A 27,916-nucleotide genomic window follows, 5' to 3' on the forward strand; every position below is an offset into this window, starting at 1 on the left:
TCTTGTTACAAGATGTACCTTGATTTGTTTATCCAGGCTCAAACTGTTAGATTACCTTAGCTCTCTATATCTGCAAACAGGTAAATCTAATAAGGTGTTTACACCTCATCTCCAAAAATAATTCGAGTACCTCAGTTTTAATCATAGCTCTAACTGACGTACTGTCTGTAAGCATTTTAACCAAGGTTTTAATATTACTGCAAAAATACAAACTATTAAGTATAACAATTTCATGTATTCATCACATGAGTTAAGAAGAACATTACAGCACTGGAACAGGCCCTTCGGCCCACCAAGCCTGCGCCGATCCAGATTCCTTATTTAGACCTACTACTTACTGCCCAAATGATCAGTATCCCTCCATTCCCCGCCCGTTCATGTGTCTGTCAAGATGCATCTTGCATGTTGTTATCGTGCCTGCCTCCAACACCTCCACTGGTAACTCGTTCCACTCACCCACCACCCTCTGCGTGAAATACTTTCCCCCTCTTTCCTTGAACTTGTGCCGCCTTGTAATTGTGTCTTCCACTCTTGGAGGGGGGGGGGGAGAACTTCTGACAATTCACCCCATCTATTCCTCCCATAATTTTGTGGACGTTAATCGGGCCTTCCCTCGGCCACAAACTTCAGTGCATCTTGTAGGAGGTACACACAGCTGCCACTGCTCGCCGGTGGTGGATGGATTGAATGAAGGGGGGGGGGGGGGCAGCAATCAAGCGGGCTGCTTTGTATCTTAGGAATATGCAGAACAAGGCCAGCAGCGCGGGTTCAATTCCTGTACAGGCCTCACCGAACAGGAATGTGGCGACGTGGGGCTTTTCACCGTAACTTAATTGAAGCCTACTTGTGACAATATGTTGTTGTTGTTATTATTATGATGATTATTATTACACTGAGGTAACATTTTATCTCCTGGGGCATTGTTGGTAATGCTTGATTGTTGGTCCTCCTGTCTTTGGAACACTACCTCTGAACAGTCGCAAGAGGCGGTTGTGTCCCTTCACACCACCCCCCCCCACCCGATAATATACACAGTGGGCTCTTTTTTAAAAATAAATAAATTCCAGTTGCTTTTACAACAATTACCACAATTGCAGGAAATCCTATTTCTGCACTGTTCACAGTTTCCGAGTGAAATGTGGCCTAAAATAGCCACCCTACTCGTCCCCATCAACGGGGATAGGCCAGGTCCCTGCAAACAGGAGGCTCCCCCTGGATTATACTCAAAGGGAAGTGGGGCCTTGGGAGCCAGGCTCATTCCAATTCGCTAGTGACCCGAGCAAAATAGGTTCTGTATTAACTTCCAATAACCAATTGGAATTGTAACTGCTCGGTCTCCCAAGGCCGTGGTGAGCATTTTCACCCTGGTTGTCGCTGAAATAAACTAGTGCCCTGCTTTCAGTGCGTCGGTAGACGGTGAATTGTTAGCGTTAAAATCAGGTGTTAACCAAACTCAGCAATTGTCTACATTTTCCTCTTTGTTAAGAAAGTTTTTTTAAAAATTGCTCTCTCTCTCAAAATAATGGGAGGTAATTGTATTTTTTTTTTAAAAGGATGCTTTCATAAATGTGATTTCATTAGCCAGCTTGGTAACAAAAGGGCAATCACTCTGCTTCCGTAATCATCCCTTTTAACACTTTTTCAAACAGCGATTGAGGCACTTAACTGATATTGGAGCCGGAAAAAGTTCAGCAATGCAGCTGTGCAGTGCAAAAAAAATTTGTGTAACGGCAGAATGAAAATTGGGGCAAAGTTGATTTGCCTACAGGATCCTTGCATATAAATGGAACTACTTGATTTATTCAAATATATGGCACATCTATTTGCTTTAGGCATGTAAAGCTTGTTTTTACATGAACGCATTTGAATATTGTTGAGAAAGAGAGGCAGATTGACAAAGTTTTTCAGCGTGCACTCCTCAGGATAAACACAAGAATGCCAAATTTCCAAACTGTCAGAACAATTTGGCAAAGGGTGCTGTTTGGTTGGTAAGTCGACTCTGATTAGCCTAAGACGTTGCCATGGAGAAACCATAGGCTTCTGAAGTGCCTGGGGAATTCAAAACAAGAATTGAACATATTCCTTTTTGTTTGCAGAGAACTGATCCCCGTGAATGTGTCACGTATAGAAGGTGTAAAAAAAAAAAAGCCGCCATGTTACAAGCTCAACTGATTATCTTAAGAGTAGCTGTTGGCACACTCTGGATTGTCCAATAAGTGCTGCAAAATCGCGGAATTGCATCCAACGTCAGAGTTTTGCAAGTGCATACTAGTTGAGTACAGACTGCACTCTTACCCACATTGTGACATTTATTTTCTGGTCGAAATTAGGATTCTCGTTGAAACCCCCTGAGCTGGGTGATTCACTTTCAGAGACATAGACTTCCTCTAAAAATATGGAGGTTAATACAAGAAAGCATCCGCTGAACCTTTTCAAACTGAGTTTGTGTTTTATTGCACCCAGGCAGTCAGCCCCTGTTATTTCATCACGGACTTGATGGGCTGAATGGCTTCCTCTTGTACTGTTGTAATGACACTCTCAATCCTATTCCAAAAAAGGTGAAGCCCTCAGCCTTCACAGAATTTTGTATATTTTTGAGCCCTTGGGAAAAGTGTGAAATCTTTTTATTCAAACGGAAAAGATGTATTCGCATGAAGCTACTGACAAACAGTTCAAAATAGATATATGGATGGCCATCCATTCATCAATGATGAAGGAAATTGGCTGTGGATTGAATAGATTCTCCTAAAAAAAAAAGCAGACTAAGTTCATGGGCAACATCAGCAATTACTGTTGTCGTCTTGGACCCTGCATTTCTAATGTAAATCGTGCATTTATGTAGCACCTTTTCGTGCCCTCCGAATTTCTCGACGTTTTGTTAAGAGGCATCTGGGTGAATAGGGAGGAAATAGGGATATGGACCGAGTAAGGGCAGAAGTTTGTTTTTAGTTAGGGTATCCTGATTGGCACAGGCTTGGAGGGCGAAGGGAGTGTTCCTGTGCTGTACTTTCCTTTGTTCTCCAAGTACAGTCGTTGGTCTGCTCAATTCTGCACCGCAAACTCCCACGGCGCAATGAAATAATGGACCAGGCAATGGGTTTAAATGATGCTGATTGTGGAATAAATATTGGCTCAGACATCAGGGAGATAGTCTATTCTCTGCCAAATAGTATTGGGGATCATTTATATCCATCTGAGAGGGTTTAATGTCACATCCAAATGATGGAATTCCAACAGTCCAACACTCCCTCGGTACTGCACTTAGTGTTAGATCTAAGGGTCTGAAAGTAAAGATTTTTGTGCCATTTCGCATTTTTTTAAAAATAAGGGCCAGTTCCACATTCCTGGGAGGGAGCAGGTTGCATGACTGCAGTGTGTGAATTTCTTCCAATTCAATTTGCTGGATTCCAATCCCTGCTTAGACAGCCCGACATTGCACATCCTCGAGCGGCCTACTAAAGCTCCGATCCGATCATTTTGTGTCCTCCTTATCATTTCATCAAAGGGGCTTTTCACAGTAACTTCATTGAAGCCTACTTGTGACAATAAATTGTTATTATTATTATTTTTATTATTATTTTATTATTATTTTTAAAAATAAATTTAGAGTACCCAATCATTTTTCCAATTAAGGGGCAATTTAGCGTGGCCAATCCACCTACCCTGCACGTTTTTGGGTTGTGGAGGCGAAACCCACGCAGACACGGGGAGAATGTGCAAACTCCACACGGACAGTGACCCAGAGCCGGGATCGAACCTGGGACCTCAGCGCCGTGAGGCGGTTGTGCTAACCACTAGGCCACCGTGCTGCCCCTTATTTTATTATTACTGTTATCTTCACGCGTGTTGCACTGTGTCACAGGTGGTCAGATTTCTGAATGTGGCCACAGTGGGTTTTTGCTGCTCCTCACCTCCAGCAACACTACTGCTGGCGGCTCTGCCTTCAGCTGCTCAGGCCCAAGCCTCTTCCAAACCCACGGCCCTCTTACCATCTAGAAGGGCCAGGACAGCACATACCTGGGAACGCCATTACCCGGAGTCTCCTCTCCAAACCACTCATCATCCCGACTTAGAAATGTATCGTCGTCCCTCCACTGTCGCTGGGTGAAAATCCTGGAACTCCCTCCCCAACAGCACGGGAGGTGTACCTGCACCTCGGGTACTGCAGCGGCTCAAGTGGGCATCTCACCACCACCTTCACAAGGGCAACTAGGGATGGGCAATAAATGCTGGCCTACCCAGTGATGCCTACATCCAAAATTAATTGCAAAAGAATTCCTTCTCCGAGGCCTGCCTGCCTCTCCTCCCTAAGACACTCCCCTTTGACCACGCTCTACTATCCTCGTGTGCCTCTGCATCGGATTTTGTTTGTAAATAGATGACGGTTTTACTCTGTTAAAATGCACCATATAAATACAAGTTGAATTTTCCTTTAAACAAGTTGGTGCAGAGGTGGATCAGAGATGGTTATTAAGGTAGTGGCATGTTACTGTGTATTTAATTGATCAAACACTACCATTAGGTAGCAGTTAGACACATTCCGCTGTTGTAATATAATTACAGGTGCAATCTACAGTGAGGTGGATCCAGAGTGAGCGACAAACAAGACGTTTCCACTTCTAATCGGCAAGGTTATCTACTTGCCCACCCCACACACACACACTTTGTGTGAATTCGTGATTGGCCCCTAACAATACCTTAATGAACGAAAGGCTCCCTTTTCATTCATAAAAGAATTGCACGATTTCTTGAATCCATTTTTAGGTGAGAAACCCTGGATGCGTTCTAATCAAAGTCCTGCCTGATGGAGTCCCGTGTCGAACACGGTTAGCCGGGTGTTTCCCGGCATTCGCAGCACCGAGAAAGCCAATGCTATCTGTTGGGGTGGCACGGTGACGCCGAGGTCCCAGGTTCAATCCCGGCCCCGGGTCACTGTCCGTGTGGAGTTTGCACATTCTCCCCGTGTCATCAACTTCACCACCTGGCTGGTAACTTGGCAAGATAATAATTGGGTGGGTTCCACAGTGATTGGGCACAGTTGGGTTAAGCCCAATCAGTGAAGGTCAAATTGTTCCACATTGTCTCTCAATGTTTCCTATCTATATTGTGACACTGTTTACACATGTCTACATTTTCTCAAATTAGTACCTGGAGGAAAATGTGACCCACTAAGGTCATTGTAAGTACTGACGCTGTTCAGTTGCTAAAGCATTTGATGAAAATCAGTACTGCAGCTTACAGCACCTTAAACATTTTTAGCTGGTAGGGTCGGTATTTATGAGAAATTTGATATTCATTGCAGTAGAAACGGCTACAGATTGTCACAGACACCATGCGTGTGATTAATTTGCTAAAGAGGTAGAAGAGAAGGGACAGAAACACAACCACTTATTGGCAAATCTAACGACGCATGGTTGGCAATCTAGTCCGCACAGCAATCCGGGGGGGGGGGTGGGGGGGGGGGGGGGGGGGTCAAAGCTCATGTAGCTGTTGACCAGCATCTTATTGGAGCAGTGAATTCTGTTGCAGGACTGGGTTTAGATGTTGAGAAATATGAGGTGGTGTTGGTTATTTATTGTTTGTATGTATGTGCAGGTATCCAAAGATATGCAGAAATTGGTAGTGATGTGTCCCACAACTAGATGTTGGTCACATCCAAAATCAGGAGGCAGATCAAGGAGATGAAGGGAGTAGGAGCAGGAAATAGCCTGCTTAACCTTTTGGGAGAGAGCACATGTTAAAATGCCATTATTCAGTCAAGTATCTTGACCAACAGTCTAGCCTCGGCTCATGCCTGTTCCTGTAACAGGGCCTGTTTTCATTTTTTTTTAATAAATTTAGATTAGCCAATTATTTTTTCCAATTAAGGGGCAATTTAGTGTAGCCAATCCACCTACTCTGCACATTTATGGGTTGTGGGGGCGAAACCCACGCAGACACGGGGAGAATGTGCAAACTCCACACGGACAGTGACCCAGAGCCGGGATCGAACCTATGACCTCAGCGCCGTGAGGCGGTTGTGCTAACCACTAGGCCACCGTGCTGCCCAAGGGCCTGTTTTCATGACGCTACGACAGTGACCCAGGGCCGGAATTGAACTCTGGTCCTCAGCGCCGTGAGGCAGCAGTGCGAACCACTGAGCCACCATGTTGCCCAACCCTAGGGCCCACCTAACATTTTTTTAAAAAAAATAATTTTTATTAAGATTTTCACAAAATATAAACAACAAAACAATATTAACAGAATAACCATTTGTAAAAACCCAAGAGCAACACCCACCCCCTACAAAAACAACTACTAACTCAAAAACAAATAAAAAAGCAAACAACAGAAAGGAAAGAGATAACACCCGCCACATCCCACGAACCCATGTACACAATTCTCCCCACCCCCGGGTTGCTGCTGCTGCCGGCCTATTTTCCTACTGTTCCACCAGGAAGTCCAGGAAAGGCTGCCACCGCCTAAAGAACCCCTGTACTGATCCCCTCAGGGCAAATTTCACCTTCTCCAATTTGATGAACCCCACCATATCATTGATCCAGGCCTCCACGCTTGGGGGCTTCGCATCCTTCCACTGAAGAAGAATCCTCCGCCGGGCTACTAGGGACGCAAAGGCCAGAACACCGGCCTCTTTCACCTCCTGCACTCCCGGCTCCACTGCAACCACAATTGCGAGTCCCCAGCCTGGCTTGACCCTGGATCCCACCACCCTCGACACCGTCCTTGCTACCCCCTTCCAATACTCTCCCAGCGCTGGGCATGCCCAAAACATATGGGCATGGTTCGCTGGGCTCCACGAGCACCTAGCACACCTGTCTTCTCCCCCAAAAAACCTACTCATCCTCGTCCCAGTCATGTGGGCCCTATGCAGCACCTTGAACTGTATGAGGCTAAGCCTCGCACAGGAAGAGGAGGAATTCACTCTCTCCAGGGCATCCGCCCACGTCCCCTCCTCAATCTCCTCACCCAGCTCCTCTTCCCATTTACCCTTCAGTTCCTCCACCGAGGCAGGGTCCACCTAACTTGCACATCTTTCGGTTGTGGGGGTGAAAGCCACCCAGACGCAGGGAGAGTGTGCAAACGCCGCACAGACCGTGGGATCGAATCTGGGTCCTCAGCGTCCTAGGCAGCAGTGCTAACCACTGCGCCACCGTGCACGCAGTAATGTCATGGTGGAATTTGGAGTGGGCAGGTCTCTTTAGGGTAAAGTGAAGTGGTTGTAGGCACACTGAGGAGTGGGACCGGAATTCTGTCTGAAAACAAATCCGTTAAGTTAAGAGAAATATAATTGGGGTTTTGAGTCCTTCGCTTTGACTGTATGCAGCATTTGTGAAATCTACCTCCGGAAGGTTGCAAGCATTTAGATGCTGGGAGGCTAGAGACTGAAATCACAGTGGATCTAACTTGGCATTTAGACAATGGCTTTGCTTTCAAGCACTGCAGCAAAGATGTGCTGCTTGTTCCTGCAGGCATCCTGGGTGTCGAGCTTGTAATATTAACAATGTCTCACGTGCTGAGTTATTTGTATGTATGAGCATTCTGCTGTGATTGTTATCCAGTCATTACTGCTGACCTGTTCGTATACCTGTCAGGGAGATCATTACAGCGACTGACCTCTTTGAGAATTTATTAACGCAAGTGCTGCAGTCGGAAATCTGTGCGTGTGTGTTTTATTAATTAGATTTGAAAAATTAATTGCGCCACATGGGATTGTGTGTCCTGATAGTTGACCCTTTTCCCCATCACTTTAGTCTACTTTTGTTTTGAGGCATGATAGATGTGACATTATTGGGTTTTACAGCAGAAAAACCAGCTGAACTACACTGACGTTTACACTCCACTCTCGCCTCCCTGCTCACTATTTGGACACCTTAGCAGAAAGTAACTACAATCCCTTTCTCCAGAAAAAAAGATTGGCTTGCGATCTCTCGCCCTTTTACCCCTGGTCATAAACGGAGAGAGACCACAGACAGGTCAAAATCCTGGAACTCCCTCCCTAACAGCACTGTGAGTGTACCTACACCACATGGCCTGCAGTGGTTCAAGAAGGCAGCTCACCCACCACCTTCTCTAGGGCGATTAGGGATGGGTAATGTTGCCAATTTAATGGAAAACTATCCCACCAGCGTCACCAATAATGTTGCCCTTTAGAGTCGCCTGTATGATACTGAAGCTCTTTTTATGATATGATGTTATGTCCCAACAGCATCGCCAATACTGTGGGTGTTTCTGTTTCTCTTACTGAACCACAAGGCTTTCCTGTATATCAGTCAAATGACCACCCAACTAGTTAGTCAGTTCAAGTTCAAAGATGGTTTATTTACACACAAGTGTTACTTCGACAAGCAAGCATAATATACTACAAGTTAAACTACACCTGTCAGCTACAATAACCTATACTTGACTTCAGGGCGACCGGCTCTGTGCAGATGGCTAAGGCCTTTATCTTGATCTCACGTGGCTGGTTTGAAGAAGTGGCTCGGTCTCTGGTGGGCTCATTCGTCAGGTAGCGATTGAACTTGGTTGTCTGGTCGTTATGCTGCAGGTGGGCTGGCACAGGCCAGTTTCAAAGGAGGCTGGCACAGGCTGGGTCCAAAAGAGACGGAACACACGGCTGTGTCTCTTTTTATCCCTCTGGGATTTCGCGCTCTTTGGGGTTGTCCTTAATCTTGGACCCAATAATTCGACACGGCTTCGATCACTGTCTTCGATTTTGGCCAATAAAGTGGCGGGTGCCTTGGTGGCTGGGTGGGTCCTTAGCGGTCATTGACCTTGGCAGTTGGGCTTTCTGAGTAAAGGGAGTGGAGCCGATCAGTCTGGGGCTGTATCGGTTTCTTGAGTTATTGTTCTGGGGAAATGGGCCATTAGAATGCAAACGAGCGGGGGTCGATCAGGTCTAGCTACCTGCATTTAAAATACACAGAAGCTCTGTATCTGTCTGAGTCCTGGGTTGGCCATAATTCCCATGGTCCTTTGCAGGTGGCCATCTCAGATGGCTACAGTAATAAATGCCGGCCTAGCCAGCGATGCCCACTTCCGGTAAATGAAGTTTTTTGTTTTTTTTTTAAATCAAAAGATGACGCAAAAAGGATTGCAATTGTTTTAAAGCCAGCACCAGGTGTATTTTTTTAATGAGTCTCCAAGCTACCATAAACTGAGGTGTTTGATGTGCAGAGTAAACTATAGTTCCGAAGTTAAGGAAAGTAGGTTCAGAGTGTACATTCAATCATTGCTTCATTCTGAGGCACAGGTTATTATCAACAGCCTGTATCGTCTCTCATTGTGACATTTGCTAAGTGTATGAAATGCCTCAAATATTCCAGGGAGTATTATTTGTCAATAACATCATCTTTGCTGGTCTGTTTTCAGACCTAGCTGGTCGAACGCTTGCCTCTGGATCAAAAAACCAGAAGGTTCAAGATCCGAAGATTGTAGGCTGTTACAATTATACTTGGAGTGCTGTGTGTACAGTTTTGGTCTCTGTACATAAAGGAGGGTATTCGTGCCTTAGAGGGTGTACAACAAAGGTTCATTAGATTGATTCCTGGAATGTCCCAGATGAAGGGATAGAGTTAAATGGGCCTATGTTCTCACAAAATTGGATGGGTGAAAGGTGACCACAGTGAAATATACGATTCTCCAGGAACCAGACGAGTGTGAGAGGTGCGGGCTGGGGCCAGCGAATCACACGCGCATGTTTTGGGGTTGCGGAAAATTGGGAAGATTCTGGGCGGGAGTGTCCGCGGTCTTAGCCAGGATAGTGGAGGAGGAGTTGGACCCAGACCCTTCGGTGATGATATTTGGGGTTTCAGAGAAGCCGGAGTTCATGGAGAGGGGGAAGGCCTTTGTCTCTCTGATTGCAAGGCAGCAAAATTTACTGGAGTGGCGGTCGGCATCGCCATCGGGGGGGGGGGGGTAGCGGCTTGGTTGGGTGACTTGTACGACTTCCTGCGGTTGGAGAAGATAAATATGAGTTAAGGGGCTCTGCAGAGGGGTTTGAGAAAAAGTGGGGAATATTTGTGTTTGAGGAGCTGTTTGTCGTAGGGGGAGGGGTGGGGTGAAAAAGGGAAAAAATTGTTCAGACTGTATAGTTGATTGCTGGGAAGCATGTTTCCCAGGGTGTTTTATGTTGTAACCTATTTTGATATGATGTTTGCAATAAAATGCATTTAAAGAAAAAAAGATTCTGCAGGAGCTTGATATTGGATGAATACGGAGAACCTATTTCTCTCCAGCCAGTGAGTCTGAAATTCGGAGGCAGAGACTCAGCATAATTTTGGAATGGGATGACAGAGAAATGTCTTCACTCCGATGGCCTGAAATGTGGGAATCCTTTACCCCCCGAGAGCTAAGGGTGCTCAATCATTGAGTGTATTCCAGGTTAAGATGAATAGGTTGAGGTTGAAAATTTGATTAAATAGCAGTGCTTGCTCACCTCCTCTGCTCACATAAGTGTCCACATTTGCACGTGTACATGTGCGCATGCAAGCATGTGCATGTGCAGGCATGTACACATGCGCACACATGTGGGCGAGTGCACACGTTACAGAATAGGAGAAGATAGATTGGCCAAATTAGAGTCTGTATGAAATAAAAGTTCAAAGTTCATAGCTTGGGAGTATTTACTGGCTACAGGTAAAATATAGTGGCTCAAACTCTAACTGGGTTTTCTGATTTCTAGAGATGCTGCATTGGAATTATATTCTTCCTTCAATAAAATCTGTTTACCGCAGAATGGAGATAAAGTCAAATTAGTAGATGGAGTCTAAACCTCTCCGTGGGGGACTGAGGGGGAGAGTTGGAGCTCCACTCGACTCCGCTGCTAGCCCAGTACCTCAGAGAACCACGTGCTTAAACCACACAAAGGCCTTGGGCTCATCATGTGATCTCTCCAGCTGGCAGTCATTCAGATATAGTTGTGTATTCCATTTATAACTTGATTAGCTCGTCTGGAGAGCGATCTTAAAAATCAAGCTCCTCTTGTCCAAGCAATTAACCTTTAGATGGTTCGTCTTCAGCTGTTGAATACTGTAGGTGGCTTCCATTGATGTCTTGTTGATACGGCAGGAAGGAAGGTCATTCACAAACCCCAGGCGAGTGCCGTTGTCTGTGATGGGTTTTGCAGACTTGCTGTTTGCTCTCCATAGAGTAAGAACGTGGAATATAAAGTCATGTAAATTAGACTCTGCCATGTTGATGCAAGTTGAAATCGCTTTCGTCTATTTTTTTAAAAATCTCATCTCTTTTAAAAGCCTAATTCCTGTTTCCAGCAATGAATTAAAAACTAGTATTGGAAAAAAATATGTTTTCGTGTTGGCAGGAGAAATATTCCTCTTTATTCTTCAGTATCACTAGAGTGACTCACCGAAATATTGATTGGCACCCAAGGAACACCGTATTGAAGTGAGCTAGCTGGTGCAACATTTTGGAAAGCCTATCGATAGGGCACTGCCTGTAACAGTTTACCTACACTTGTTGTTATGATCCCAGTGGAGACCAATATTGTTTAAAAGGAAAATTCAAACTTCCAGTAAATAGCTAAAAGAATGATGTCAAGGGCAGCACGGTGGCCTAGTGGTTAGCACAACCGCCTCACGGCGCTGAGGTCCCAGGTTCGATCCCGGCTCTGGGTCACTGTCCGTGTGGAGTTTGCACGTTCTCCCCGTGTCTGCCTGGGTTTCGCCCCCACAACCCAAAAATGTGCAGAGTAGGTGGATTGGCCACGCTAAATTGCCCCTTAATTGGAAAAAATAATTGGGTAATCTAAATTTATTTTTAAAAAATGATGTCATGGCTTCACGTTTACTGTAACAAATGACTAAAACACTATAATCTGAACACTCTCTTTGTGGACAACCTGTACTTTAACCTGTACTTTAATGGGGGTTAATATTAGCCCAATGAAAAAAACACTTCACAGGTATACTTTACATAAACATAAAATTTTCCCAGGATCAATCCCAAAGTGATTCCTTGCCCGCAAAGATTTATTCCTGATCTCTGGTGACTTGTAGGCTTAGAACTGTCTTTCGCATTGAGGTTTTCTTTTCCTGGAGATACTTGCTTTAGCTCAAGCTAGCAACTCTTCCAGCCTTGTTTTTAATTGCTCATGAATTTGGTGTTTTCAATCAATCAGAGTATGAGCTTCCTCCTTCATTCCTGTGCAGCAAACTATAGAGACGTGTTTTTGCTTCCGGCTGCTCCCTCTCTCCCAGATATCAATGCACTCCCAAAATACTGTCTGTGATATTTTCGGAAAGTCTGTGTCCTAATCTTTTGTATAGTTTCCTCTGCATCCTTCCCGTGGTCATGTGAACCAAACGGGCCTTGTATCCAGGTGGGGATGCTGATTAATTATCCTTGAGAAATAAATAAATTTTATTATTGTCACAAGTAGGCTTACATTAACACTGCAATTACGTTACTGTAAAATTCCCTAAGTCACCACACCTCTTCGGGTACACAGACAGCAAATTCAGATTGTCCAGTTCATCTAACAAGCATGTCTTTCGGGACTTGTGGGAGGAAACTGGAGCACCCGGAGGAAACCCATGCAGACACTAGGAGAACGTGCAGACTCCGCACCAACAAGTGACCCAAGCCGGGAATCGACCTGGGTCCCTGGCACTGTGAAGCAACAGTGTTAACCACTGTGCTAATGTGTCGCCCACAATCCAACTCTCATCTTGGAACTAAATGGGCAGTTTTAAGCTCAATTGTTTACAACCCGATACGTTCAATACCTTTCTGGGACTTTGGGAGGCTCCGCTTCTATACCTGGCGAATTGAGAGACTGCTGTCACTGTCTCCAGCTGTAAGTACCTTAGAAAAAAAATCACCCCCCTACCCTGGGCCTCTTTAACCCTCCAGGTTTGCTGTCAATGCAGACTTCAGCACAGTTCACGTTTCCCACACGTTTCACCTTAAATTAAAGGCACAGATGTCCCTGTTGGCGTTTAATCACTGAGATTTCATCAGGGATTCTCCCAAATGGTCACTATAACTTTGTAAGATGGGCAGAATGCTGTAACAAGGCACAGACCTCTACCCTGGCACTGGACTTATTTACAGCAGCCTTAACGATCACTGCCTCCTAACCATTAACTCAGATTTCTGGCCACCACTCTCCATCAGCGCTTTCATACAATTTGAAAATTCCAATTACCTGTGTACCTTTAATGGGATAATCGACCAACTGTTAACAACCCATGGCAGAAACTGGCACTGTGGGGGGTGCTGTGTCAAGACTTAATTGGGCAGTGCCGTGAGAGCTCTCGTTAGCGATATAGGCTTCAAACATTCGGGACTCTGGTCCGAAACCTACGATTAACCGCTGGCACCAGCTCACTGCGTCTCAACGTGAATTGGCAGGAGGGCAGAACAGTAGATGTTTTTTATTCAACGGTGTGTGATGCATTGGTTAATTGTGCAAAAACAAGCAATTGTGAAATATTTTGACTTTGTTTCCCCAAGGATAAGTACCAAAGATGTAGCTTTAATTTTGGAATGAGGAGAAAAAAGGATCTGTTTTTTTTTTCTCCCTGGAATTTGTCGTTTTGAAACTTCTTTTGTGTTTTTCAACCACAGCCTCAAGTTGGAATGTGACAAACTGGCCAGTGAAAAGACGGAAATGCAACGCCATTATGTCATGGTATGGACCCTTCACTTGATTCTTGCTCTGCAAAAGAGATGAAGTCTACCTGATTGTGCCTTGCATATTGTAGATATTTAGAACTCTAAATGTGGCTGGAGGGTGCCTCTTAATAATTAAGGAGCTACAAATCTTAAGTACCATGTCATGATGTACACTGTTGCCACCTTCTGATTTAAAAAAAAAAAATGAGATGTAGTTGGAATGCTGTGAACACAGCCAAACTATTTGCACCACTTGACAGCCCTAACCCTTCAGCCTAATCTGGGTTACTGGGCACAGCTCGCCAACAGGTTTTGTATTACCCAGAACAATTACTGCAGTTCGCTGAGACGTCCCGCTGTATTTCATATACCCATTTTGACTCTTTGAACATCAGGAGTAACCCACTGATAAATTTTCTATTGGAAGAGTGTTCGTCTTTCTCTGATGCGCAACAGGATTACTTTACTGAGTTAAACTGAATATTGAGTGAAGTGTGTTTGCTATCTCGGCATCGTTTTCTGTACTTCTCAATGTGATCTGTATCTGATCATAATTTAGCCCCAAGCCCAGCCCCCATTCGTTTTTTAGAATTTGAAGTGTCCGGTTCTTCTTTTTCCAATTAAGGGGCAATTTTAGCGTGTCCAATCCATCTACCGTGCACATCTTTTGAGTTGTGGGGGGTGAGACTCACGCAGATGCAGGGGGAATGTGCAACTCCACACAGACAGTGACCCGGGGCTGGGATCGAACCTGGGTCCTTGGTGCCGTGAGGCAGCAGTGCTAACCACTGCCACCCTACCCACCTCCAAATCTTGAATGGTGTATGTTTGTAGATGTTTTGGCGGGGAACATGGTGCAAATCTGAATCAGCTGAAGCGTTTCCGAGTATCTAGGGTCCAATGTAAGTAACCGCCCGCCCATAAACACGAGTAGGCAGTCGATGCCAGTGGCTCTGTATCTTGACTTCTGCATTCAGGAGAGAACGAGTGCCTCTTGTTTTTTGTTTTTTTTAAATGCATCGGGTTCGCAATATGCATTGTGTTTTATATCACTTTCAACTTGAGAATCTGGCTCTAAAGAATTGACTTTTGCACATTGAGTTAATGACTGTGTCAGATTTGGTGCATGAGGAAGTGTTACAATTCCAGTTGATATAACTGGGCAGGAAGATCACATAATGGAACCCTGACTCAAAAGAAAGATCGTAACTTTGAAAAAAATAAGGTGGAGGAATAGAGTCACAGTACCGCTAATTAATTTCAACGACAAGGAAAGAATGTTAATTAAACATGAAAAAAATTGGGTTATTCAATATTCTATACTCCCTCCTTGCCTTCACGATTACACTCCGGCTTTAGGATTGATACAGATTACAAAGTGCATCTTAAGCTACAATGGTCTCATTAACACACTCCCTTTTATCACACAAGATGACTGTGGTCAAATACACACTCTACTCTGAAGCCAAGTTATCACAATCCCAGACAGACCCCAACAGTGGCTAGGAGACTGGACTGGAACCCCAATATTTTAGCTTATTTTAAGACTGTGCAGAAGGAATGATTCGCTCCAGGGGTGATTTCATGAAAAAAATATGGCTTTGGTATTTCTAAAACAAAACTTTATTGTACATACAATATTTAGATTTGAAATTCACACCTGGCATTGCTGCTTCAACTGGGCTGTTTAAACTCTTTGTTGTCTTCAGACAAGACTGCTTTGCTTTTTAAACTATTACTACTTTTTTTTTAAAATTCTCCACTGGAGAAAACTGCCTTACTTGTGGTCTAACAAAAACATGGGTTGCTAGGTCAGACTTCACTTCCAAAAGCCTTTTTCCAACAAAACTCTTGTCTCTCTAATGCTTTCAAAATGTCGCCTTCCTTTGCTCCACCCAGTAATGACCTCATCTCTCCAAGCTAAAAAACAAACTAACTCCCCAGGGACTGAAAGCACATCAACTCCCCAGGAAAACCACTGGGCATTAGCCCAAACTGAAAAATACATTTCTGGGTCAACTTCACCTGCTGGCTGCTAAAACCACCCCGGCCCAGCAGATCCAAATTCATTTTTTTTTTTAAATGACCATTGCAATTGAACACGTTTTAACCCCAGGTTTTGAATCTGCAAATTGCCCAAAGCATTTGTATATCGTCACAGTATCTGTGGATTTCTCCTCCGAATCCCCCCCGGAGAGTTTCCAAACTCCATTCCCAAAAACACACTTTTTAAAATAAAATCATGTTTCCGCTTCGCAGTCTGTATTCCAAAATCCTGTCCAGGTTTTCCAAATGACCCACTCCTCTCCCCCCAAAATCGTCTATGCACAGCTTCCACCTCTTGGTGACCCCCCCTCCCCCCTAATGGTGAACTTTGCCAAATCGCTCACCCACACCCCTGCACTGGGTGGCTCCGCCTCCCGCCAACACAACGCAATCCTTCTCCGGGCTATCAAGGCGACAAAGGCCATCACAACGGCCTCTCGCTCCCCACCTTCACTCCCAGACCCTCCGACACTCCCAAATATCGCCACCTCCAGACTCTGAGCTACTGTTATCCCCAAAATCTCCAACATTACATCTCCAAATCACGTCCAAAACCCCCTCAAACAAGCCCAAAACACATGGGACATGTTTTGCTGGCCTCCCCGCACACCGCCCTTAGCTGTCCTCCACCCCTGGAAAGAACCGTCTTATCCTGGACGCCACCATGTGGGCCCTGTGTACCACTTTAAACTGGATGAGACTTAGTCTTGCACACGACAAGGACGTATTAACCCTCTGCAAAAGCCTCACTCCATACTCCCGTGCCCCACCCAGCTCCTCCCCTCACTTATGCCTAACCTCCTCCACCGGGGGCACTCTCTTCACCAGCTCCCCATATATATCTGAGACCTTGCTCTCATTTCCTCCTCTAACGGGAGCTTATCCTGCAGCACAAAGGGTGGCAGCATTGGAATAAAGCCACCTCCTTCATAAAGTCCCTCACCTGTAGATACCAGAATCAATTCCCCTTCGGCAACTGGTATGTCTCCTCCAGGCCTGCAAACATCCCACCAGCAAATAAATCTCCCAAGTATTCTACCCCGCTTGCTGTCAACCCCAGAACCTCGCAGCCAACCCCGCCGGGGCAATCCTATGATTGTCGCAAATCGGCGCCCATACCTCTTCCCATGGCCACAAGTCCAAACTCCATCTGATGCTTCTGTGTCTCCTTCAACAGTGCCCCCTCAGGCAATGCCGAGTACTTCCAGACGACCCTCAAAACGGCCTCCACCAGCCTCAACCTCTTAGCCTGCGCCCCCTTCTCTTTGTGCGCCTATTTCAAAATAAACTCCCCCCTTACCATCACCTTATCGCTTCCCACAATGTGGAGGCAGAAGCCTCCTCCTTATTCTGCTCCACGCGCCGGAATGTGGCGACTAGGGTCTTTTCACAGTAACTTCATTGAAGCCTACTGGTGACAAGCGATTTTCATAGTTCCGGATGGCCAACCCTATCTTTTCGCAAACCTCCTTTTTCCAATTAAGGGGCAATTCAGTGTGGCCAATCCACCTATCCTCCACATCTTTGGGCTGTGGGAGCAAAACCCACGCAAACACTGGGAGAATGTGCCAATTCCACACGGACAGTGACCCAGAGCCAGGATCGAACCTGGGACCGTGGCGCCGTGAGGCTGCAGGGCTAACCTGCTGCCCACGGAACACTCTTATTGATCAACGCTGCCACCTCTCTCGTCTTCATACCCAACCCCTGCCTTTCCTCAGCCTGGTCTGTTTCCCCGCCTTCAGATGCTTGAAAAAGCAAGACCTCTTAATTGGCCCACTTAATCCCTGAATGTTGAACATAATCAACCAGGGTGGGAGCCAGCTCCCCCAGATCCGCGCCTTGCTCACCCTCTGGGCCTCCCCAAGATGTCCGCCACCATCCTCCTTCGCCAAATGCGCCACACTAACTATGCCCCTGTCAACAACCCTCCCCCCCCCCCATAAACAAAGAATCAAAAAACCAACCCGCCCCACCACCCCTCCCCATTTCCCTCGACAATTGACTCCCCACTTCACTCCTGTTAACTAGCCTACCTGTTGGCATGGTGGCCCCCACTCGAGACAGCTGCCAACCTCCCCGAGCCACCCCTCGCCTGTAATTCCCCAGGAACAGTGAAACACACTTGCCCAATCCACCCAAACACAGTAAATTGCAACATTCCGTCCAGCAAACGTCGACATTCCCTGCACTGGCATCTCCAAAGTTCCATGTCCTCAATAGTCCCCTACTCCATGGTCTCGTTAATGGAGTCTCCTCAATCAAAATAGAATTCCTGATTCTGGTGCATGACCCAAAGATGAGCAGGATAGAACACCCCGGCCATTTTGATCTTGCTGAACCCAGCCTGCCACTTGGCCAACTCCGAACCCAAGTCCTGGCAGATACGCAACGTTTCCTTCCCAGGTACACTCTCTCATCGTCTTTGCCCACTGCAGAATCTTCTCGGTATCCAGAAAACAATGCAACCGCACTACCTTCATCCTCATGTCCCCCGCCACCATCAGCCGCCTCCTCAACACCCTGTGCGCGCTCTCCATTACGGGAGGTTCATCAAAGCCCCCTCCCCCACCAAATTCTCGAACATCCTCGCCACTTTGTGGCCTACGTTCCCTCAAACCCTTCAGGCAACCCCACAATCTGGACATTCTGCGTCCTGGCCAGACTGCTGACCCTTGATCGTTGCACGCCTCGTCTGATAAGCCATAAATACGCCTTATCTGAGGAGAATTGCTATCTCTTACTAATCATGCAATTTGATCCAGCAAACACCATAAAGCCGGTGAAAAGTACCAAACAATTCCACCTTGAGCAGGAGCCACAAAATATGCGACTATTCCTCCACGGCTGCCACCGGAAGTCTGGCACTTTTTAAAAAAACAAGCTTCCCCTCCAATTTTGCTGGCGAATCCAATCCAGTATTTTACACCAACCCTTTCTCGGATTTCCTTGTCTTGACAGCTATACGAGTGGTTCACAATTGCTTTAACTCTCAATTGCCGAACTCTATTAAAATTACATCAAATGTTTAATCTATCTCTGAAGTCTGCTGTCCCACTTTAAATCTAGTCACTCCAATTGTCTCTTTGACTCTGAATACTTTGATTACCTTTCTGTGAATTCTTCTGAACAATACCTTGGATTCTTGTTCACTTAACTTCAGGAGTCTTGAATGTTCTTTCTATCCCAATTCCCTGGTTATCTGGATGGTATCTTGTTCCTTAGGAAGCTTGAATCTTTGCAACTCCATTGTCTTGTCCCGCTTCTCCTGGCAGAGTTTGAGAGCTGTTCACTCTCAAGTGAAATGTCTCCAACTTCAATCAAATTTGTTGAGCTAAACCTTCCCTACTGTACCAGGTTGCTAAGCACCCGCTTCTAGTTTATTTATTCTTCATGCCGTAGCCCTCTCTAAGCACAATAGAAACACAGTTGGAACTTAACCAACCCCCACACATACAAACACCTTTGTCCAGCATGAATCTAACTATAGGTTTAACCCTTCCAGGTGCAGAAGTATTAAATTAAACCCACTTAAAACTATACCTTATTTCTAATGTTTATCAATACAAATCTAATTCCCTTAAAACTGCCTTTTGTTTTCTGAACACAAGTGACCATTGACAATCACAAATGGATATCTTGATCACTGTAACATGGTTATGTGGACCACAGTGGGTTCATCCGTAACAGTGAGAGACATTAACATTTATTTCTTGGTTTCTCCTCCAGTATTATGAAATGTCGTATGGTTTGAACATCGAAATGCACAAACAGGTAAGTGGCTTTCTTGACCTCTTTTCCTTCTTCAAATTCCTCATTGTTTCTCGTTGACCTGTTTACAGAACGTGTGCATCCTCCCTGAAATTAGACCAATCAGAAATGTGGCAAAATTCATGATCGAGACTGGTTGTAAATAGAACTTTTCTCTTTGTAATTTCCAATTAAGCGCCAATGAATAATTAAATGTTCTTTTTAATTGGAAATGCTGACAGATTAATTTGAATGATAAATTAATAATGGGCACTGTCTCATTTATTATTACTTTTTATAAAGTGCTTCAGAGCTTTCAACCTTTATTAAATATTTAAAAAGTAAATGTCGTTGTCTTCGGTTGTGCGTCTATTGTGTGAGGATTTACTCTCTCCTTCCACTCATGTTCCAGGAAATCAATGGTGACATTATATAATGAACCGTTAATGTGATTTAATATCTTTTGGGGCTCATTTCCCACTGTGAAATTTTAAAGTGGCATGCGAAAGATTCCCCAGTTTCTGGTAGAATGTTTGCTGTTACAATTCCACCGCCTCCCTCTTGTGATGCGAAATCCCAGATTAATAACTTGTTGTGCCTGGATTTTCCATGCGCCGATGAAGTAGCTCCTTTTTATGAGGGTACACAGTGGTCGCAAGGTTTTCACAACGCTGTTTTTGTTTGTATTATGTCCGCTTGACCTGTGAAGCAGTCTCAACTGGTTGCATCCTTCCTCCACACCATGGTCCAGCCCGTGGTGGATTTAGTTGGATAACTTCTGGCTGTAGTTTTGGCGGTTACAGGCTTCACGTCATTGGGGACAGTTAATGGAAGCTGAATTCCATGTCCAGTATGTTGTGCAATAATAAATCGTATCGGCTTACCCACGCTAATTTCTCTAAACCATCAGGATTACGGGTTGTCATTTGTGCAAATTGGCTGCAGTGTTTGTCCACCCAATGGCAGTACTTCAAATATACCCTACTGGTGCAATGCCTTGGGGACGCACAAACAGTGCATGTCCCCAAATTTCATATTGCTGCTAATGTATTAGGTGGGACTCGTGTTGTGCTGAAACTGTTGCCTTTAAGGATGAACCATTGGGTTGATGCGTCAGCTTCTCCTTTGGTACTCTGACTACTGCGTCACTCGTGTTTGTGTGGGGGAGGCGGAGAGGGAGGGAATAGAAGATCTCTGATTGTCAGATACCAGTATATTATGGAAGAGTTCACGGGATACATTCTGCTCTTGGAATGCTTTATGGCGACTGGAAACTATACTTGCTTGGGTTTTAGCAAGATTAGGACCACAAGCAATAGATTGGCAACTACGATAAGCCGGTGGCAGAGTTCAGTTCTGGGGGGAGAAATGTTTTTGCCTCGCTCTCCCCACAAAATGACCCAAAACGTCTGTCCCAACAATGACACCTGCAACATTAATGGGCTAGTGTGGTCAGGATTTCCGTGCAATGTGATGGTGGGCAGCTAAAGTTTTAATGTAACTGTGTTGATTGCGCAGACAAGGAGCGGCACGGTAGCACAGTGGTTAGCACTGTTGCTTCACAGCGCCAGGGACTGGGGTTCAATTCCCGGCTTAGGTCACTATCTGCGCGGAGTCTGCACGTTCTCCCCATGTCTGCGTGGGTTTCCTCCGGGTTGTCTGATTTACACCCAAAAGACGTGCTTGTTAGGTAATTTAGACATTCTGAACTCTCCGCCGGAGTGTGGCGACCATGGGATTTTCACAGTAACTTCATTGCAGTGTTAATGTAAGCCTACTTGTGACACTAAAGGTTATTAAAATTAACTTGAACTAAATTGCAAAATTTCAGAGGTTGAAGGAACCGAGAGACCCTGGGGTGTATCTTTGTACCTTGATAAGCCTGGTTAAGGTGCACGACTTGCATGGTTTTACTGAGGCATTGAGAACAAAAGCACTGGTTACACATCTGTTGGGAGTGTCCAATTTGAGACATTCCATTTTAGGAAGAATTTCAAGGACTTGGACAGAGTGCAGAGGAAATTTCTTTGAATGGTGTCATGGAAGAACTTCAGTTTTGTGGGAAGGTTGGGGAAGTGGGGCTTGCTTTGTCCTTTGAACAGAGAAGGTTAAGTGATGTGATTGAGGTGTTCAAAGTCATGAAGGGTTTTGATTGAGGCAGGAGGATTGGTAATCAGAGGACACCGATTTAGAGGAAAAGATTTAAAAGAACCCGAGGCTACTGGAAAGAAAAGAAATTCACTGAGTTCTGATCTGGTGAACAGATGGCGGAAGCAGATTCTGTAATTCGCAGAAGGAAAGATCTGCAGGGGCCGTGGAGAAGGAGCAGGGGAGTGGGGCGAATTGGATAAATCAAAAGAGCTAGTAGAAGCACGATGGGTTGAATGGCCACCTTCTGTGTTGTATTATTCTGTAAATCGATTATTTCTCTCCTTCCTCCTTCCCATTTCTATTAAGAGTCTTGTACATCTTTTGCACTGATGGTGAAATTTGAAAATCTGGAATTAAAATTCTAAAGACGACCAATAAATCCACTGTCGATTCTCGTAAAAACCCATCTGGTTCACTAACCTTCAGGGAAGGAAATCTGCCGTCCTTGCCCGTTCTGGCCTCCGTGTGACTCCAGACCCCACACAGCAACGCGGTTGACTCTTAACTGCCCCTCCCACTGAAATGGTCTCGCTAGCCACTCAGTTCAAGGGCAATTGGGGATGGCCAACAAATTCTGGCCCAGGCAGCGATGCCCACATTCCAAGAACGAATTAAAAAAAAAAAAAAAATCCAACTTGCTGTTGTAAATTTTCAACGTTTGAACTTTTTTCCTTAAATTTCCAGTGTGTTAACTTGCAGCTGTGAAGTAATGGGGCATGGGTGGGGTGGCATAGCCAAGTTAAAGCAGCATTGACACAAAGATGGCTTGTGTAACTGACACCACATGGTGAGCATGTTAATTGCAAACTTTTAATCTGGCAATGGTTCAGTAATTTGAATATTATCCAGTATGTATGGAATTTATTTTTTATGTGTGTACGTATTGTTCTGTTTAATGGACATTATGAGCTGGGCTCTGGTTCTGGCAATAACACAGGCTGTGTGGCATGTGTCCCATCTTTTTTTAGTTAGTGGGGTGGTATATAACCTGTGCTCCCGCCCGTTGTATATTGCCATCCAAAACTAATTTCTACCCCGTGAATCTTAAGTGTGCTGCTAGACCATGGTGCTGGTATTGCACCAATCATGTGGGGATGGAGTTCGATCCTCTGCCTGCTGCTTAAAAGTGCAAGTACTTGGCCATCGAGCATGGTAGGTGACTGAGCTCTCCACAGCGATCACTGACATGTCTTAAAATTCAGACTGGCCTTTATTTGGTTAAGGAGTATTTACCAACGGCACAGGACAATATCAAAAATCCTGGAAATACAGCTCGGGTATCATTATTGGTTAATCGCTGCTTCGGAGCGTCTGCCAGGTGTGGCTCGCTTGGTAGCACTCTCGGCTCTGAACCACAAGGTTCCAGGTTCAAGTCCCACAGTAGGCCTCGATTGCAATGATGAAATCTGGCACTGTGATGCAACCCTGATGGAGCACTGCACTGTTAGAGGTGCCATCGTTCAGATGAGATGTTGGACCAAGGTAATAGCAATAGCTGTCTTTATTGGTGTCACAAGTAGGCTTCCATTAATACTGCAATGAAGTTACTGTGAAAATCCCCTAGTCGCCACATTCCGGCGGCTGGTCGGATACGCAGGGAGAATTCAGAATGTTCAATTCATCTAACAGCACGTCTTTTGGGACTTGTGGGAGGAAGCCGGAGCACCCGGAGGAAACCCACGCAGACACTGGGAGAACGTTCAGACTCCGCACAGACAGTGACCCAAGCTGGGAATCGAACCTGGGACCCTGGCACTGTGATGCAACAGTGCTAACCATTGTGCTACCGTGCTGCCAAAATGCCTGGTCAGGAGAACGTAAAAGACCCCATGGCGATCTGAAGAAGAGCAGAAGAGCTATGCCGAGCCAATATATACTCTTCAATCAATGCCACAAAAAAAATAATTAGTTGGTCATTAGCACAGTGTCCCCCACACTTTTGTCGTAAATGTTGGTGCAATATGGATGTTGGTCCGTGATGCTGACACAAGCAAAAGGGGGAAAGAGAACATTCCTCCTTTGTGTGGCTAGTAGATTGGGGAAGAACCCAAAATTGTTTGTGAATAAAATTATAAAATCTCTTTCTGTGATTTCTCCTCATTAGAAGGTTTTGTCACTTTGGTGTGATTGAGAAAACGGGCTATCAAGCAATGTGCCTGGTTACTGGTTAGCACCAGATTGCTGTTGTGACGGCGTGTTGATGGGACTCCTCATTTGAACTTGTCTGCAATTTCTTGTCGAGTGATGAGATTGAATTGCATTTTAATCTTCAGGGTTTTTAAGACCACAAATTAATGAGGTTGTAATTTTGGAAACCAGCTGGGATGATGAGCATCAAACCTGACATCTGACTGGATGGATTTTGGGAGGTTAATTGAAGTGAGCCGAATGTTCAGTAGTTTTAATTCGGTTGTTTCAAATTCAGTTGGATGTGAGGGTGGGGAGACCGTTTTGGCAGTAGGGAGAATTACTCAGTAATTTACTATTTTGACCAACGTACCATTTATAATCTGTATTCCCGCCCCATTCTTATCTCTGTCTGTACTGAGGATCTTTGCTGCAGTACCTTCAAGGACACCAGCTGCAAATCTCCCTCGGTATGTTTCTGCTTCAGGGGGAGCTGCCGTTACTGAGCGTGTGGTGGTTGGGGGGATGGGGAGGGGGGAGGGAGGTGTATCCAGGGTGGGTAGTGACTGGGTTTTTGGAGGTGGGGGGGGGGGGGGTAGGGCCTGTGGGGGGGGCCTGGGTGGGGCTCATGTGGGGAGATTGGGGTGCTGGGCCCATGTGTGGTACGGAGCCCCAACATCCCCCATTAATTTAGGGTAAGATGTTTTTTTTTTAAATTTAGAGTACCCAATTCTGTTTTTCCCAATTGAGGGGCAATTTCCTACCCTGCACATCTATTTTGGGTTGTGGAGGGCGAGAGCTATGCAGACATGGGGAGAATGTACAAACTTTAACTAGGGCAGCACGGTAGCATAGTGGTTAGCACAGTTGCTCCAGGATCCCAGGTTTGATTTCCGGCTGGGTCACTGTCTGTGTGGAGTCTGAACGTTCTCCCGTTCTCCCCGTGTCTGCGTGGGTTTCCTCCAGGTGCTCCGGTTTCCTCCCACAGTCCAAAGACGTGCAGGTTAGGTGGACTGGCCTGGTAAATTGCCCTTGGTGTCCAAAAATGTTAAGTGGGGGTTACAGGGTTACGGGGATAGAGTAGATATGTGGGCTTGAGTAGGGTGCTCTTTGTAAGGGCTGGTGCAGACTCGATGGGCCAAATGGCCTCCTTCTGCACTGTAAATTCTATGTATGTGCTTTGTTCTATGTTCTAATTTCGGGTAACATTAATGAACAAAGAGGGTCCTGTGACCTGTCCTGAATTCTACCTGACAACAGGTTGTTGATGGTTAAAGAGCGGCCCAGGTTGTTTTACTGGGACTAGGCTGTAAGATAGTCACTGTCGGCAGTGACCTGAGCAGCTGTTCAGATGATGCATCGACTGTTGGGCCTGGACCTTCACCGGGTTGGGAGGTCTTGGGAGCCCTTTAATAACGACGGGCAGGTCCTGATTCCGGGATTCCTGACTCCATTATTGGCTGTCCGATTTTCGGGAGTACCTTCAAAGGGTGTCGGTTCTTTTGGGTCAAAAGCTTGCATCCTGCACTCCCGACCTGGCCAGCTCTAATTGGGATGAAAGGCTCGTCCTCGTCCTCTGCAATGTGTGTGGAGCCAGGCTAGCTTTTAAATTATTTGGTGTTTCACGGCTCCTCTGAGGAATTGTGAGCCTAATTCTTCAAACCTGACCCTTTAAAAGGGGATGTTCAGAAGGTTATCCTCATGTGCCCCCCCCCCCCCCCCCCCAAGTGCCATGGTAAGGCCCCACCATATTTACAGAAGCAATGTTTTCCCTGAGGCTCAAGTATTTTAGAACTATAATGGATTTCTGGGCTTCGTAGCCCTTTGATTTCTGCTGTCAATTTCACAATGCTTGTTTGCACAAGATTAAAGGTTTTTGAGTGTTTCAGCTATTGAAACTTTAAAAGATTTAGAAGATAGATACCGATAGTAAAAAGGAGGTTTTTTTTTTAAGAAGGTGGGAAATTATCGATGAACTATTTTCTAAACCTTTTTCGTTAAACACATTGTTGCTTCTATACAATGTATAGTGAGTGACTGGATATTGAAGTGCCATGGCTTGGTATGGGAGACATGAGGGGCCACAGGAAGTGTTAGGGGCATGGATGGAAGTTTGGGAGTATGTAGGAGAGTGAGGGCCTTTCTGTTTTAATTTCAACTGGGGCCACTTTACTGAGCAGACCTTTTAAACAGCCTGCCATTGCACCCATCAGCCCGATGGCTACCTCCAATCTCTTCCCTGGCTCGGAGACCAGCCCCCATCTACTTCCCAGCAATGAAGATCCTGTTGTCGGGGGCCCTTTCTCCGATGGAATTTTTCACAATTCCCACTGCCCACCTCGGTGATGAAAATTCATGCCTTAGTCCCTAGTGTCTCGGGGAGGTGTTGGGACAGGTTTTATAGATGGTTATACTTTAAAGTGTCTCTTTAATTCTGAGACTGAATGCAGTTGGTAGTCTAGAAAATAGCTCATTAACATTTTTTTCCCTGGATACAAGGCACGTGTGATTCATGTTACCATGTAGACTGATTGATTCTGAAAGGGGAAGCCATGGCGAGCTGTTGTCATATCGGGTGCGTCTTAAGATAGCCCTGAAAACACACAGACACGCCACAGTGTGAGAATCTGAGAGGGAGAGCAGAGAGTTGAAGGTGGCCAGTTTCTATTGTTTATCATGCGCTCAGATTGAAGGGACAAAGCTCAAGCAGTTAAACAAGGCTGGAAGATTTATCTAGCTTGGCTCGAGGGAGGAATCTTCATCTTGAAACTCCATTTGGGATTTAAATTTACTCAGCTCTCAAAGAAAAAAAGGAGCTAATAAACCCTTTGGACTTGTCCGTGGAGAATGATGTGTCCTTGAGAGGCATTTTAAAGTCTAACCATATTGTGAGGATTTAAGTTGTTTTAAAAGTTGAAGACGGGAAGTTATGAAGCTGGTATAAGCTGCTGATAAAATAATGTTTAGTCAGTGTTGCTATTAATTTGAGTTTGAGTTGTTTTCAGCCAGTCATTGGATGTTCAAATTTCTTTTGGTTAATGAGCTGAGCAAAGTCAGTATAGGTGGGGAGTTAAACCTGACAACATATTCCCGTTCTTGAGGGAAGATGACACTGGACAAAGGATATAGGATATAGGGATGGGATGTAGAGATCATAGAATTCCTACAGTGGCCCTTCATTTGGCCCATCATGTCTGCACTGACCCTTTGAATAAGCACGCTATCCATGTCCACTCCCTCATCCACCCCAACCTATCCCAATAACCCCATAACCTAACCTGCATATCCCTGGGAACTAAGGGGCAATGTAGTATGGCCAATCCCCCTAACCTGCACATCTTTAGGATGTGGGAGGAAACTGGAGCACCCGGAGGAAACCCACGCAGACGCGGGGAGAATGTACAAACACCACACAGATAGGCACCCAAGGCCAGAATTGAACTTGGGTCTCTGGGTGTTGTGAGGCAGCAGTGCTAACCACTGTGCCACCGTGCCGCCCCATATTGCATGACAAATCTACAGAGGGAGAGAGACAGGTTCAGTGAATGGCCGATGGAATACATTGTGGGGAAATGTGAAGTGGTGCACTTTGGAAGGAAGACTAAAGGAGCAGAACATTATTAAAATGGAGAAAGACTGCAGAAAGCTGCAGTGCAGAGGGATTTGAAGGTCCTCATGCATAAATCAGAGAAAGCTAACAGCAAGTTCAGGTAATAGAGAAGGGACAGGGAATGTTGACCTTTTATTTCAAAGGGAGTGGGGTATAAAACTAGAGAAGTTGTGCTAAAACTGTACACTGCACTCGTTAGATCATACCTGGGATACTGTGAACAGTCTTGGTCCCTTTATCGAAGGATATACTGACATCAAAGGCAGTCCAGAGAAGGTTCACGAGGTTGATCCTGGGAATGGAGGGATTTTCTTGTAAGGGGAAGTTGAGTAGGTTGGGTCTGTACTCTTTGGAGTTTAGAACAATTGGGGGGGGGGGGGGTGATCTTATTGAGACAAATGGGATTCCCAGGGGGTTTGACAGGATAGGTGCTGAGAGGTTGTTTCCCCTTGTGGGAGAGTCTAGGACCAGAGGGCAGAATCTCAGAGTGAGGGATCGCCCATTTCAGTCAGGGATGAGGAGGAATTTCTTCTCTCTGAGTGCAGTGGATCTGTGGAAATCTTTACCACAGAGAGGTCTAGAGGCTGGGCCACTAAG

The 27,916-nt window shown here is 45.5% G+C and overlaps 1 protein-coding gene across 2 annotated transcripts in view; it reads left to right on the forward strand.

The window, feature by feature from the left end:
• The window catches only part of chico, a 119,813-nt gene that overhangs the window by 40,193 nt on the left and 51,704 nt on the right, over positions 1 to 27,916 (forward strand). For both annotated transcript variants that reach the window (XM_038777748.1, XM_038777747.1), the window contains exons 3-4: positions 13,588 to 13,651; positions 19,411 to 19,455. In XM_038777748.1, coding sequence (XP_038633676.1) covers positions 13,588 to 13,651; positions 19,411 to 19,455 — 109 coding nt within the window. The remainder of the gene's footprint in view (positions 1 to 13,587; positions 13,652 to 19,410; positions 19,456 to 27,916) is intronic.

Source organism: Scyliorhinus canicula, chromosome 18 (assembly GCF_902713615.1).
Source record: "Scyliorhinus canicula chromosome 18, sScyCan1.1, whole genome shotgun sequence".
NCBI classification, from domain to species: Eukaryota; Metazoa; Chordata; class Chondrichthyes; order Carcharhiniformes; family Scyliorhinidae; genus Scyliorhinus; species Scyliorhinus canicula.